Below are 14,056 nucleotides of genomic sequence, written 5' to 3'. Positions count from 1 at the left end.
CCCTCTGGACCACAAAGTTAGCACAGTCCCCCCGGACTTGTGGTCCAGAAGTTTGTTTATGTCAGTTACTGCACAGACCGTACTAACACAGCAACAACAGAGAATTGTAAAATAATTAAGGACGCCTTTCAGGGTGGCGGTCCCCTAAAAGGGTCCTCATTCCACAGTCTGGCCCTTAAGCTGTGCAGGACAGACGTTCAATTTGGAGTCTGCAACTAGAGACAGACACAGGAGAACCAAACCCGTGAAAAGTTCCTGTTGGTTGACAAGAAGCCACTGCTTCCCAGGTGTTAGGATGGCAGGATGACAGAAGGTTAGTTGGTGAACATGGATCAGATAAAATAGAGTCTTGAGGGACATTTCATCCACCAAGCACGTGGATGGACTGTTCCCTGGAGCCCATCTCTCAGGCCCACCACCGGGCAGACCAGGCTACCCCTCTTCTCAGCAAGCTGCCTTCCCCAGCTTGATCAATAGCATTGATCTGGCTCTAGCGTCCTTCACGGTTACTTGGCCCCAAATTCAGTTCATATCTCTGTTCTTCCTCCTGGTCCTAGGAGACAACTGAACTCTGAGGCCCCCTTTATAGAGGGCCACCTGCACAGGCCACAGGCACTCAACCTTGCTGGCAGCACCCACTTGGCTCATGGAAACAATAGGTCATGCAGAAAAGACCAATTTAAGGAACACATGTGGAAAGAATCCTGCCTGAGACAGTCTCTTACTGAAAAACAGATTCCAGTCTAGTAAACAGGTGAGCTGTAGCACTAATTAGCCTGCCTAAAAATGCTTATTAGATCATTAAAAGGGCACGATTTGAACGAATTGCCACAGGGCTTTTTAGGGAGCGACTTAATTTCTGAGTCTCAGTGTGCTCATCTGTGAAATGAGCACTACCAAGCCAGCTCGGGGTGTCATTGCAGGAGTGACAGACAGTGCGCGCTGGGTGCGCCTGGGTCTGGCTCATTCTCCATAAACCACAGCTGCTTCCACTACTGCTGTGGAAGCCTTAGAAATTTCAATTTCCAGACAGCCCACTTGGAACTGTTCCAAACTGTGTTCTTGTTTTCCAGCAGCCGTGATGAGTCCAGCAGTGTCCTTGTAGCTTTTCCATTCCATTTCTGTTCACGGAAAGCAAACCATCTAGCATTATTTTAATAGAATGTTATTTGTTTCAAGGTATAAATTTTCCACGTTAACTTTTAGTGATTGAACTAAATTAATATTTTCAATTCTTAGAAATTGTTTTCTGCACTTAAGTGACTATTGAAAATTTTAAAAAATAATGATTCTGCTGTTCGAAACTTGGGACACATTTTTCGTGGAAATAATGTTATTCAGGTGGCCAGTGTCCCAGGCTGCCCACTGTGTAAGGCTCAGACTCTATGACAGAGCTTGAGTGCACATGAATTGCTCAGGGATCTTGCTAAAATGCTGAAGCACATTCAGTGAGGGGCAGGAGGGGCTGAGAGTGGATGTTTCTAGCAGCTCCTAGGTCAGCTGCCTATGCAGGACCACACTTTGCATAGCAAGGATGGGTGGGAGAAGCCGGCATGACTTAGGGGTGAGAGCAGTGGGTGAGGCAGTGGCTGGGATGAGGGGTTCTGCTGAGGCTGAGGGACAGGACTGCAGGGATTGGGGAAAAGAGTTCATGGTTGGTGTAACCCTTTGGGTGCTTTGCTGTTATCTTTCCTGCCCCTTGTGTTTGTGGTTGCCAGGCTGACCCCTCCACCCTGCTAACCCCACCCACCCAGCCAGGGTCCCTAAACTCTCTCACCCAGCCACAGAGGCTGGCCTTGTTCCCAGAGCAAGCACTCTGCAGAAAGGCTCTGTGGACAGAGGTGCGTTTCTAGAAACTGTCCGGGAGTTACAGGTCTGACTCCTTGTGTTCACTTAGGTCTGTAAGGACATGCTTAGTGGCACAAAGATGGCAATGGCTGGTCTTTGAGTGCACCAAATATAATAAGGATCTACTGTACACACCCCCATCTCCTCTGCCTCACCTTCCCCTCCTAGTTATCCTGTCTCCCATCCCTGGAGGACTGTGAGAACTATGAGGGCAGAACAGAAAGTAGATGTGTCTTGTGTTCTCGCAGTGCAGACTCAGACCAGGCGAACGTCAGCAATCTCCACTAGAGAACCCGAGAAGAAAATCCAACCAGTGGGGCATGGTGGGCAGGGTGAGAGAGCAAGAATGCATTTTGTCATGGAAATGAGTGAGGAAGAGGAGCCACTCAAGTGGCTTTGTTTTCCACCGTACTTGGCCAGGATACATTTCTACCAGCTGCAAGAAAACTTTCCTGCTTTGCACAGCTTGGGGCAGCAGATGTGGCTTCCGTTCTCCCAAGCACCTTGGCTCAGAACCATCTCCCCCGTACCCCCACCCCGTTAGGGTCCTTCTAGAACAGTAACGTTTTGGCAGTGAGGTAAAGGTAAGCCCATCTCCCCTGAAAGTTGACCTATGTGAAGCTGTCACTTTGGCGGGAAGGTGGGGAGGACAATGAGTGCAGGGAATTACTAAGAAATCTAATACGTGACTGTGCTGCTTCTTTTTGTCTTGCCTTTACAGATTTATCAGCAAGACTGTTGAAAGCGTAACAGTCCAAGATGCCCGTCCCTCCCCCTCCGGCACCCCCACCGCCCCCTACACTGGCATTGGTGAGTATCTCCTCCCTGTTCATTTTCTGTGCATGAGGCAAACCAAATGAAGTCAAAACCTGGCACACATGGATTTGTTCTAAATGCATTTGCATTCTGGCTTGCATGTGATGAGGCAGGCTTTCCCAGTGCCCAGTGTAAGCCAAACCCCGAGACCTAGCAAATGCAAACAACACGGGGGTTTTGTTTGTGTAAGGTCTCCTGTGATGCATGGGACAAGTGCGGAATGTGGGCTATTAGGTTTCCTCTGCCGTGTCCAGGAAGGAAATGTGCTGTCCCAAGACAGGGCTTCGCAAGAGCAGCTTTGAGACCAGCATGCACTGTTCCCATCCAAATGAACTCAACATCTAGCCTTTAAACTTCTGGGCAGCATAGGGCCAAGGGAAACTTCCCCTTTGCCCTCTGAAGGTTTGCTGAAAAATCAGCTGACAAAAGGCAGATTAATTGGAGAAAAGGCAGACAAATTTTATTAACGTGTACATGGGGAGAACCACAGAGTGATTACCCGCCCCGAAAAGGGGTTCAGAAGCTTCTATACCATCCTGGCAAAACAGATTATGGGATGGGGGGAGGAATTCTATTGATGGGATTACTAGGGAGAATGAATGGGTCAGGGAGGAGAAATTAACTTGTACCCTCTCTTGTGAAAGAGTTTCTTCAGGGGTGGTTACACTCTTGGTATTACAGAGAAGGTAAGAAAACACAGTTGTTCTCCTTGGTGGATTTGGATCTTAGATAAAGGACTTTCAACTTTATCCTGTGCTTTGTGGGCAGGAGGTGCTCAGAGAGACCTTGAGGCTTCTTCAGTTCAGCATGTCAAAATACAATATTTTGGGCCAGGCATGGTGGCTCACGCCTGTAATCCTAGCACTCTGGGAGGCCAAGGCGGAAGGATCGTTTGAGCTGAGGAGTTTGAGACCAGCCTGAGCAAGAGTGAGACTCCATCTCTACTAAAAATAGAAATTAGCTGGACAACTGAAAATATATAGAAAAAATTAGCCAGGCATGGTGGCGCATGCCTGTAGTCCCAGCTACTCTGGAGGCTGAGGCAGGAGCCTCGCTTGAGCCCAAGAGTTTGAGGTTGCTGTGAGCTAGGCTGATGCCACGGCACTCTAGCCTGGGCAACAGAGTGAGACTCTGTCTCCAAAAAAAAAGTACAATATTTTGGGGTGTCGGTTTCTGAGCCCCAACAGCAGGATGGTCCAGAAGTCCAGGTCTCTGTCTTCAGTGCATCCATTAAAGTGTTTTCCAGTCTTACTCCTTTTGTTTTTTCTTTCCCTTTCCTTCTCCCTCTCTGTTTTTGACAAATATCCCCCCCACCACCACCTCCACACCCACTCACTTCCGCTTTAAATCTACTCTCGCATTTAGATGTCTGCTTCCCAAAAGAATGTCTTCACTGGACTCATCCAGGTCCTTTGGTCAACCTGTCCAGGGAGGTTGGTGCACCCTCTCCCAGGAAGTCGGCCGCCCTCAATGTGGTGACATGGAAAGGCTACGAGACACATTCCATGTCTGTGGCTGGTGAAGCCTTCATCACTAAGGGGCCTCCTCATACTGATGGTCCCTTCATCTTTCACATGGGGAAACCGAAGCTAAGAGAAGAAAAGTCTCTTGCCTCAGGTTACCATGGGACACATTTATATAACTCACCTGAGATTGGAACCTAGTGGGAAGAACTAACCATTAATTAGCTCATTGTGACTCAAAGTGTGGTGTTCCAGCTACTTGTTAGGGTCCCCGGGGAGATAAGAACAGACATTGAGAGTAGTTATTTAGAAACATTTACAGCAATTGGATAGTAGTTTTATGTCTGTTTCTAAGATTAGATTTCATATCATTTTTTAAACTAAGTAATTTTTCTAATAATGAATTGTTATTTTATAAAAGTGTCAGTTCATGATGAAAAAAATTTTTTAAACTGGTCCTTCACATGGATAAGTTGAGAAGCTCTGATCTGGCTAACATAGCAGGATTAGTTTATCTCTATTTGCCCCAAAAGTGTGGGTTGTATAACACTGCTGGGTAGTACATGGATTAATTTTTTTAATTTTAATGGTCATGTATTTATTTTAATGTGTTCTAAAAATTATAGCTAGCACATCAAACCAGGGTTTAATACTGAGCTGATTTAAAAGAAAATTCTCATTGAAAAATACTATAGTATATAATATAGTGAATTGACTTAATGAAAAATATTAAATAAATAAAAATATAGGTTGCATGAGAAGATGAGACAAACCGTGAATGTTGTACCAGAATGACTGAAGTTTGGGAAACCCTTGTTTATCCTATTAACTCATTTCTAGCCATTATTACCTAATTCAAAGCAACATCCTAGGTAAATAAGATCTAGAGATGAGAAAAGAGAAAGGTAGGTTGGTGGCCATTACAAGACATTGCCCTAGTGGAACAACACAATTAAGGGCCCTGGACATAAGAGAAGTTAGCACCCAAGGAGGTCAGGTGTCAAAATAAATTTTGAGGCAGAACAGGAGGCCACTGAAGCTTGCTGACCCCAAACCAATAAGAGATCCAACGTGGACACATCACTTAACCTCTCTAGACCTCAGGGTTTTTTCATCCTTAAAATTAAGACAGTAGGTCATTTCAAAAGCTCTTTGCAAGATGTCCAAAGTATGTTGTTAAGTTGAAAAAACAAGTTTCAGAGCAATAGAGGATAATCCTGCTAGCAAAAGGAAATTGTGTATGCAAAGAGCATTTCTGGAAGGACATCGAGAAACTTTTAACAGGCTTGCTTCTAGGATAACGTGTTGGGGCTGATGGGGAAGGGGCATTTTAGGGCCCACATTTACCCTCTGTCAGATTATAAGGAAGGCTCTGGAGTCAGACTGCCAGAGTTTGAACCCCAGCTCCTCCTATACTAGCCAGGTGACTGGGACAAATGACTTAACTTGCCCATGCCTCAGTTTCCTTGTCTGTAAAACAGAAATAATAGCTCACATGGTTGATGAAGACTAAATGAAGTAATGCATATAAAGTGCTGAAAACAGTGCCTAGCCCAGAATAAAAGCTATATAAATGTTAACAGTTATCATAAGCAAATAATAATTCATAATTATTTTAAGACATTTCCAACTTACACAGTAATTTTTTTTTTTCCAGAAAGAGGGTCTCTCTTGTTGCCCAAGCTAGAGTGCAGTGGCACCATTGTAGCTCACAGCAACCTCAAACTCATGGGCTCAAGTAATTCTCCCGCCTCAGCCTCCTGAATAGCTGGGACTGTAGACACATGCCATCACACTGGGCTAATGTTTAAATTTTTTGTAGAGATGGGGTCTCACTATGTTGTCCAGGCTAGTCTTAAACTCCTAGGCTCAAGCCATCCTCCTGCCTCAGTCTTCCAAAGTGTTGGGATTGGAGGGATAAGCCACTGTACCTGGCTCCTCTTTTTAAAAAAAATTTTTGAGACAGGGTCTTACTGTGTTGCTCAGGCTGCTCTCAAACTCCTGGGCTCAAGTGATCCTCCCACCTCTGCCTACTGAGTTGCAGGAATTATAGACTTGAGCCACGATTCCCAGCTTATACAGAAATTCTATTTAACCTACTTCGTGGTTCTTCTGTGCTCTCCCCCTGTTTCTAACTCTGATAATAGAAGGCTAGGCACAGTGGTGTCAGCCTGTAATCCCAGCTACTCTGGAGGCCAAGGTGGGAGGAACACTCGAGCCCAGGAGTTCAAGGCTTTAGTGCACCATGATCATGCCTATAAATAGCCACTCCACTGTACTTCAGCCTGGGCGACAGAGTAAGACTCCGTGTCTGAAAAAAAAGAAAAAAAGGCTGGGTGAGGGATCAAGCCCTGCATTTCCCCGACTTTACCTCCTATGCCCCTAATTGGCAGATCTGGAATCACATCCCTTCATCCTTTTCAGAAAGGCTGGGGCCAGCCCAGGACTCTCAGGTCTGCAGGAAGGAGCCATGGGTTTGGGGCAGCCACTGTCTCTGGGACCAAGCAAGACCAAGCCAGTTTCTGAGTGTAGCAGACACAGGCAGATGCCTACTTCCAGGTCCACATGCTGGACTCTTATGGTCTCCACTCCCTAAAGTAACCCTGGAGGAATGAGACCCCAATATCATAGTAAGGACTTTTCCCTGGAATTCTGGAAATACAAGAAAATACCTACGCATGTTAAAGCAGCACCTTTGTGCATAATGCAATTTCCTGTGAGCTAAGCTTTCAAAGGAATTAAATATCAGTCACACTTAGGCCAATGGGACATGAAGGAACTTTTGGGGGTAATGAAAATGTTCTATATCTTGATTGTGGTTACATGACTATATATGTTCTTCAAAATTCAGAACTGTAAACTAAAAGGATGATTTCACTATATGTAAATTATGTCTCTATAAATCTGCCTTAAAAAGAAAAAAAAGCATCTTTGGCAATGTAGACAGATGGGATTACTTTCTAAAACCTTTGTGGATTTTTGAAAAAAATACAGCTGACCCTTTTAGCTAGAGACAATTTTTCCCTTGCACCAGGTTAGTTCTAAAAGATGAGAAAGGGAAGCTATTCTTCAGGCATGTTCTGGTGAATGAAGCCCAGCAATGCCCTGCAGAATCCTCCTAGACTTAAAATTCCCTTTTTGTGTCTATCCATGTAACCTGGCCCTGTTGGTTATAGCCAGATTGTGGTCTGAATTTTCAGAGACCTTAATCAGGGATTGACTCTTCCTGCCTTAAAAATGAATGTAATTTATTGCTGCATCTGCTTCCAAACATCTGGGTCTTAAAAAGATTGGTACGGGGTCTAAAACTTGTAGAGGATTTACAGCCTATCACCAGAACCTTAATAAGAAGCTTCCAATACCCTGCTTGTCCCAGCTGAATGTTAACATGCATGATTTCAATCCAAGAGATGAATACAAGTGTGTATGGATTCCTTTCAGGCCAATACAGAGAAGCCTACCTTGAATAAGACAGAGCAGGCTGGGAGAAATGCCCTCCTCTCCGATATCAGCAAAGGGAAGAAACTGAAGAAGACAGTCACCAATGACAGAAGTGCACCGATATTGGACAGTAAGTGAAAAAAGCTGTTTTCCATGGAGATAAATGGTTTATGACCTAACAACCCTACCTCTCCCAGAAAAAAAAAATTTTTTTTGGAGGGGGGGTTAACAACAGCTGCAAAGCTAGCAAAATAAAAGACTGTATCACCATGGCTTTGGCTTGGGTTCCCTTCTAATGCTGCAGGAAGCCAATATAATAATTCTTTGTCCAAGACATACACAGCAGCGATTCTCTGCACTATTCAGAACACTTTCTGGAGATTAACCCATTGCTCCTGACACCACAGATCGGGAGATAGCATGAAATACGGAAAGAGCCCTAGCCCTGGAATCAGAGGATGTGGGTTCGAGTCCTGGCACATCCATCGCATACCATCTCCAAGCCTGATTGTCTTCATGTGTAAAGTGGAGATGGTAATACCCGTTCTGCCGACCTCGGAAGTTTCTTGTGAGCTTGGAATGAGAAGATCCTGTCACAGTGTTTTGTTGTCTGGAAAATGTAAATCAGGTGTAAGATATGATAATTGGGAGCTCAGAGAGCAAGAAAGAGGAAATGAGATCACAACTTGTTTATGTACCCATCTAAATCTGAAATACTTTCTGGAACAGGCAGGATATGTATAAACAAATAAGTACCCACAACATAAGGCTACTTATAACATTTACAACGGGACAAAAAATGATCCGTGACTAGGATCTACTGGTAATTAACATCAGGTCTCGAGACTGTCTCTTCACATTCTTAGACCTTTCCACTGCCCACCAGATGTCCCCAAGATTTGTCCTAGACTACAGAGCCCACGTGAACTCAATAGGAAATACATTGACCTCCCAAAATCACCAGATGGTGCCTCATATATAAGTCAATAACTATGCAGGATTTTAGCAAACTAGAGGAAATGAAAAGAGAAAGACCATGATAAGGCCTTTGGACATTGCTGTTACCAAGCAAGGTGGTGCAAATGAGAATGCATCACTTCTCAAAAAGGAACTGTGGGCTTTGTGACTGTTGGCTTCACCCAGTCTGACCTCTAGGTCAAAATGCCCACAAAACTGATGTGGTTATTGTATAATCCTTTAGTCCTCATGGTAAGTGTCACAAGATTCTCCCTGGAGTGGAGCTCAGCAGAGTCACTCATATATGGGGAGTGTTGGCCCAGCAGCCATCTGAGTCGTGGTCCCTGGTATGGAGCCAGAGGAGCTGCCGCCCTCTGGGGCAGAGGCCAGCCATTCCCTCCACGACAAGAGGGAGCGAGGGCCCTGGCAAAGGGGACTGGACAGTCTGGACCTATACCGGAATCTACTAGTGGAAACACGTATTCTTCAAGATTCACTTCTCTCCCCCCATTAAACAGGAATAATGTTAGGCCTTCTCCCAGCTAGCTCCGCAATGTTTAATAATGTGCTCTATTTGATGGAAACAAGATAAAGTCCAGTGCATGCCCTGGCAGTCCAGGCACTTATTTGGACTCCTATACTACTGTCACAAGCTTCTTGCAAGTGGCAAAGTTCATCCATGGTTTTGTATCTCTTGGCATGTTAAATTTCCCCAGGCTCTATGTCAGAATGTTGATCATGGTTATGCATGATAGCTCTTGTATTCAGCCCTGTCCTGCAGTTTAAATGATTTGGAGCCAGTTAGTTGTCCTCAACGTTAGTTTCTCTGTCTGAAAGATGGACAGATGTTTCAGTAATGAACACTATGGATTATGTCTGATAGTGCAGGAGTTCCTCCAAGTTTTCAATACCATGTAAATGTGTCTTATGTAAGTGCAATATTCCAAAATGTATCATTCATTAACACATAATGTTTGAATGACAAGGACAATGTCAATATATTGGTAAAATTTTTAAATTTTGTATGAAAGCCATTTTGCATATACTTCTGAAAACTGTTATTCTAATTTGATTTATATCAGATTATTTCTTCTATCAGCAGAGCTACCATAACCATCCCAGAAAGCTCCACACCTAAAAGAGATATAGAGCTAACACAAACTTATGATAAATCTAATCCAGAAGAAAAGAAAATACAAAAGAATAAAATTAAAACCAGCAGATTAGAGATCTGAAGCAGATTTTCTAAAATTAAGGATAATATAATGAAGTTATATGCTAAAACATTTTAAGATCTTAAATTAATTTTCTAAGAAGAGCATAAATTTATTAAAATTCACTCAGGAAGCCTCAGTGAGCAAGGAAAAAGAAGAAAACTTTATCAAATTACTTTCTCTCCAAAAAGCTTTGGAGCCAAATGGTTTTTATTAGTAAATGCTTTCAAATTTTAAGAAACAGCTATTTCAAATACTATATAAACCATTCCCAAACATAGGAAGAGACAGAAAGCTATCTGATAGATGTAATGAAGCTGGCATATTCTAAGATCATGCTTAACAAAGGTGTCCGACACAAAAGAGAAAGCTGTACGTTAGTGGTTTTCAACTGAGGGTGATTTTCGTGGCAATGTCTGAAGACATTTTTAGTTGTCACAACTTGGGTGGGTGGGGGGGCAGGGCAGAGAGAGGTGCTGCTGGCATCTAGTGGGCAGAGGCCAGGGGTGCTGCTTATATTCTCTAAAGAACAGGACAGCCACCCACAGCAAAGAATTTTCTGACCCAAAATGTCAGTACTTCCAAGATTGAGAAACCCTGCAATAGGCCACTTATCATCATAGGTGAGAGGATACTACGTAAAATACCAAAAAAATCTAATTCAATAGTATGTTAAAAGCATAATACACAAAACCAGGGTTTATCCAATTTTAGATATTAGAAAGTCTATTTATCCATCATATCAAATAAGAAAGCCCATATAATCATTTCAGTAGATCTTGAATAGGCATTTGATAAAATTCTACACTATAAGAACGTCTTAAAAACCATTTAAAATGGAAGGATTCTCCCTGACTGAATATTTAGAAAGGATAAAAAACCTATTTCAAACCAATAGTCAATATTGAACTTTGAAACATTAGAAGTGTCCTCATTAAAATCGAACGTGGTTGCCTTTAGCAACATTAGTAATTGACATTGTAATGGAAGTTCAGCCATCAAAGTAATTACTTATATAAAACAGAAATAAGACACAGTTAGAAAAGAGGAGGCAGAACCTTTATTATTTGCAGACCATATGTCTACTAGAAAATGCAACATAAATTTTTTATAACTTTTTAATTTAGAAAATACAGCAAAGTGGCTTATTAGATATCAAACAAAATTTCTTGATGTCAGTGATAACCAATTACAAAATATAACAGGAAAACCATCCCTTTCACAATTTCAACAAATAAAAATGCATTTAAAGTAACCCTAACAAGAAACATGTAGAAACCTAGCTCATGAAAACAACAAAACTTTACCAGAAATTCCAGAAGACATGAATAAGAGGGAAAATATACCATATCTCCAAATGTGACGTATAAATATCATAAAGTGTCAGTTTTCCCAGATTAATTTGTAGAGTTCGTGTAATACTTATCAAAGACCCAACATGATTTTTGAGAGACAGAACTTCAAATAATGTTTAATCTCATATATACAAACATACATATACATATGCATACATAGATTGTTATGAAATAAGTTTTTAAAGAGGTTATAATCATGGCTCTCATACAGATATAAAATGAACATGTTCAAAATTTTATTTAACTAGTTAATGAAGGAACCAATATGATGTTATCAGTTCAAAGAAGAATACAACATACCTCACATATATAAACACAAGTGCCAAAATAAATTTATAATTAAGTACAAAACAGGTCAATAATCAATTGCATTCCACTGAATAAAACTAATTTGCATTTCTTTGGACAAATATCATTTGCATTAGGATCAGTTTTCTGCATTTTACAGTTATAAAATACTGTAGCTCTAAGACAATGGGAAATAACAGAGAAGGCTAGACAGGATACTCAATATATTTTGTTTTTTTTGTTTTTTTTTTTAGACAGAGTCTCACTTTGTTGCCCAGGCTAGAGTGAGTGCCATGGCATCAGCCTAGCTCACAGCAACCTCAAACTCCTGGCCTCAAGCAATCCTCCTGCCTCAGCCTCCCAAGTAGCCGGGACTACAGGCATGTGCCACCATGCCCAGCTAATTTTTTCTATGTATATCTTAGTTGGCCAATTAATTTCTTTCTATTTATAGTAGAGACGGGGTCTCGCTCTAGCTCAGGCTGGTTTCGAACTCCTGACCTCGAGCAATCTGCCTGCCTCTGCCTCCCAGAGTGCTAGGATTACAGGCATGAGCCACCGCGCCCGGCCTCCTTTCTTCTTTTTTGTTTCCTATTTCAAAATGTTTAACAATTTTTTGCAAAATAAAATTAAATCTTCATACCTTCTCAAATTGCAAAGAATTTAAAAATTGTCAAAGCCTACCACTGGCCTTCAACAATTGTAAATCAACCTAAAAGACATCAAAGAAGTGGGTAGTTAAATTAATTATAATACATTCATGTTCTAACATACAATATAATTCTTTAAACTAATGTTTTCAAAGAACATTTAGTGACATAGGAAATAATAACAGTGTTAAGTGAAAAAAACAGGCTAAAAACTGCTTAGTGAATTTGTTCTTAATTTTAAGAAAAAAATAAAATGAAAAAATACAACTCAATGGTGGATATTTACAAGGAGTAAAATTATATTTTATTTTCTTCTCTTTATTCCTTTATTATTTCTTCTTTATTCTTTTTTACTATTTACTTTTTCTCACCTTTTATTGCATCTCTCCCTCCCTTGGGACCAGCTTTCTTTGAACATCCTTTTATTTGCCAGCGCTTAAGATACAGAACAAATAGATATTAACCCATATGGCAGCCAGTAAAGGGCAGGTGAGGTGGGGACAAATTGTCCTTTGTTTTATTTCTTCCTCCACTGGGTCTGGAACTGCCTCGGAGTGGGAAGAAACCCCTCCAGTTCTAAGGGTTAGGGAACCCTTCAAATCCTGCATGCAAATGAAGAAATCCCAGTTGTCCACCGGGGGCCAGGTTCAGCTGGCTCCCTGTTTTATCGTTGTTTTATGGTTTACTTGGGCTAGGACTGGTGCAGTACCCTGATGGGTGTTTTCTTCTTCCTTCTGCAGAACCTAAAGGAGCCAGTGCTGGTGGTGGCGGCGGTGGCTTTGGTGGAGGAGGTGGCTTTGGCGGAGGAGGTGGCAGCTCCGGCGGCGGTGGTGGTGGAAGTTTTGGAGGAGGTGGACCTCCAGGTTTGGGAGGACTGTTCCAGGCTGGAATGCCAAAGCTGAGATCCACGGCCAACAGGGATAATGGTAAGGAGAGTTTCCTTTTCTCTCAGTCACTGAAGACCAGAGTTTGGTGATTTGAAGGCTTGCCATAGCCTCTAAGGCTGTATGCCCTTTAAAACATCTTACATTGTTTGAAATGTTACCTGTTTTATAAAAGAGACTCTATTTAGTTTTTTAAATTATTAATCAGGATCAGACAGCTTTGTAGAGCTATAAAATAGTTGCCCAGTGTCCTTGGGGGTAACATGTACTAGGGTGGAAAGAAAAGGAAGGAACATATGGAACTTGCCCCCTAGGCACTGCAGGTGACCTGGCAGATTCAGCTTTCTTTGAGAGGTAGCCTGACCCAGCTGTTTAGTATAGTAAATACCCGTGAGCTATTTTTCAGACACCGTGTAGAGCACATCATATGGAACAGAATTACAAATCTCACTAAATCTGAAAAGGTGCTTTGCAGAACAGACGTTGGGTATTTAAGTAATCTCTGCAGGGAGCCATGAAAGTGAATCCTACAGGACTGTCATGAACATCATGGCAGAGAAAGGTTGAACTTGGTCATGCCTAAATAAAAAACTTTGCAGACTGCATGAGGCTCTCTCCTGACTACCACAGAAGCTCAAGAAATTTTAGTGTAAAACTTTTTTTTTTGGTAATGTTTATCATGTTAAAAGAATTTTCTTTCTAATTCTTTGATCTTTTAATATGTCCTCTGGGAAAGTGAAATTCTCACATTCATATGAAGTCACTGACTCCCAGGGTTATTTTACTACTACCTGGTCCGTGTTGTGAGAGATTGTATCTTGCCAGACCTGTGTTTAGATTTATTATCTAAAACCCACTGGAAAGGATTTGAGGCAGCTGACAAATGTATACATTCAGTATTTTAACAGTAGGTGAGGAAATTAAGGCAAAAGACAAAGAAAAATAAAATAATAAAATGAAGATGGAATTGAATTTAGTGCACAAAATGTTGTAGCAGAAAACACCCTGCACATTTTAAGGTGGACAGTAATTACGGCCTTAATCTGAACTTGGAAGATACCACAAGTTGGTGACATAGAAATATGCCACATAGTCAAGGAAAATGCAGCTTTTTTCTTGTACTGAAGCCAAAATAAAAAA

General features: G+C 41.8%; 1 protein-coding gene across 3 annotated transcripts in view; it reads left to right on the top strand.

Annotated features, from left to right (window-relative positions):
• WIPF1 (WAS/WASL interacting protein family member 1) overlaps positions 1–14,056 on the top strand; it is a 116,683-nt gene that overhangs the window by 87,985 nt on the left and 14,642 nt on the right. For 2 of the 3 annotated variants that reach the window (XM_020288375.2, XM_012753389.3), the window contains exons 2-4: positions 2,570–2,658; positions 7,569–7,698; positions 12,773–12,958. In XM_020288375.2, the coding sequence (XP_020143964.1) occupies positions 2,608–2,658; positions 7,569–7,698; positions 12,773–12,958 (367 nt within the window). In that variant the 5' untranslated portion in view covers positions 2,570–2,607. Of the gene's footprint in view, positions 1–557; positions 755–2,569; positions 2,659–7,568; positions 7,699–12,772; positions 12,959–14,056 lie in introns of all 3 variants that reach the window. The other variant, XM_076005659.1, reaches the window with a different exon arrangement.

Source organism: Microcebus murinus, chromosome 8 (genome assembly GCF_040939455.1).
Source record: "Microcebus murinus isolate Inina chromosome 8, M.murinus_Inina_mat1.0, whole genome shotgun sequence".
Classification (NCBI taxonomy): Eukaryota; Metazoa; Chordata; class Mammalia; order Primates; family Cheirogaleidae; genus Microcebus; species Microcebus murinus.
Note: the sequence above shows the minus strand (reverse complement) of the source record. Positions and strands in the feature narration are given on the sequence as shown.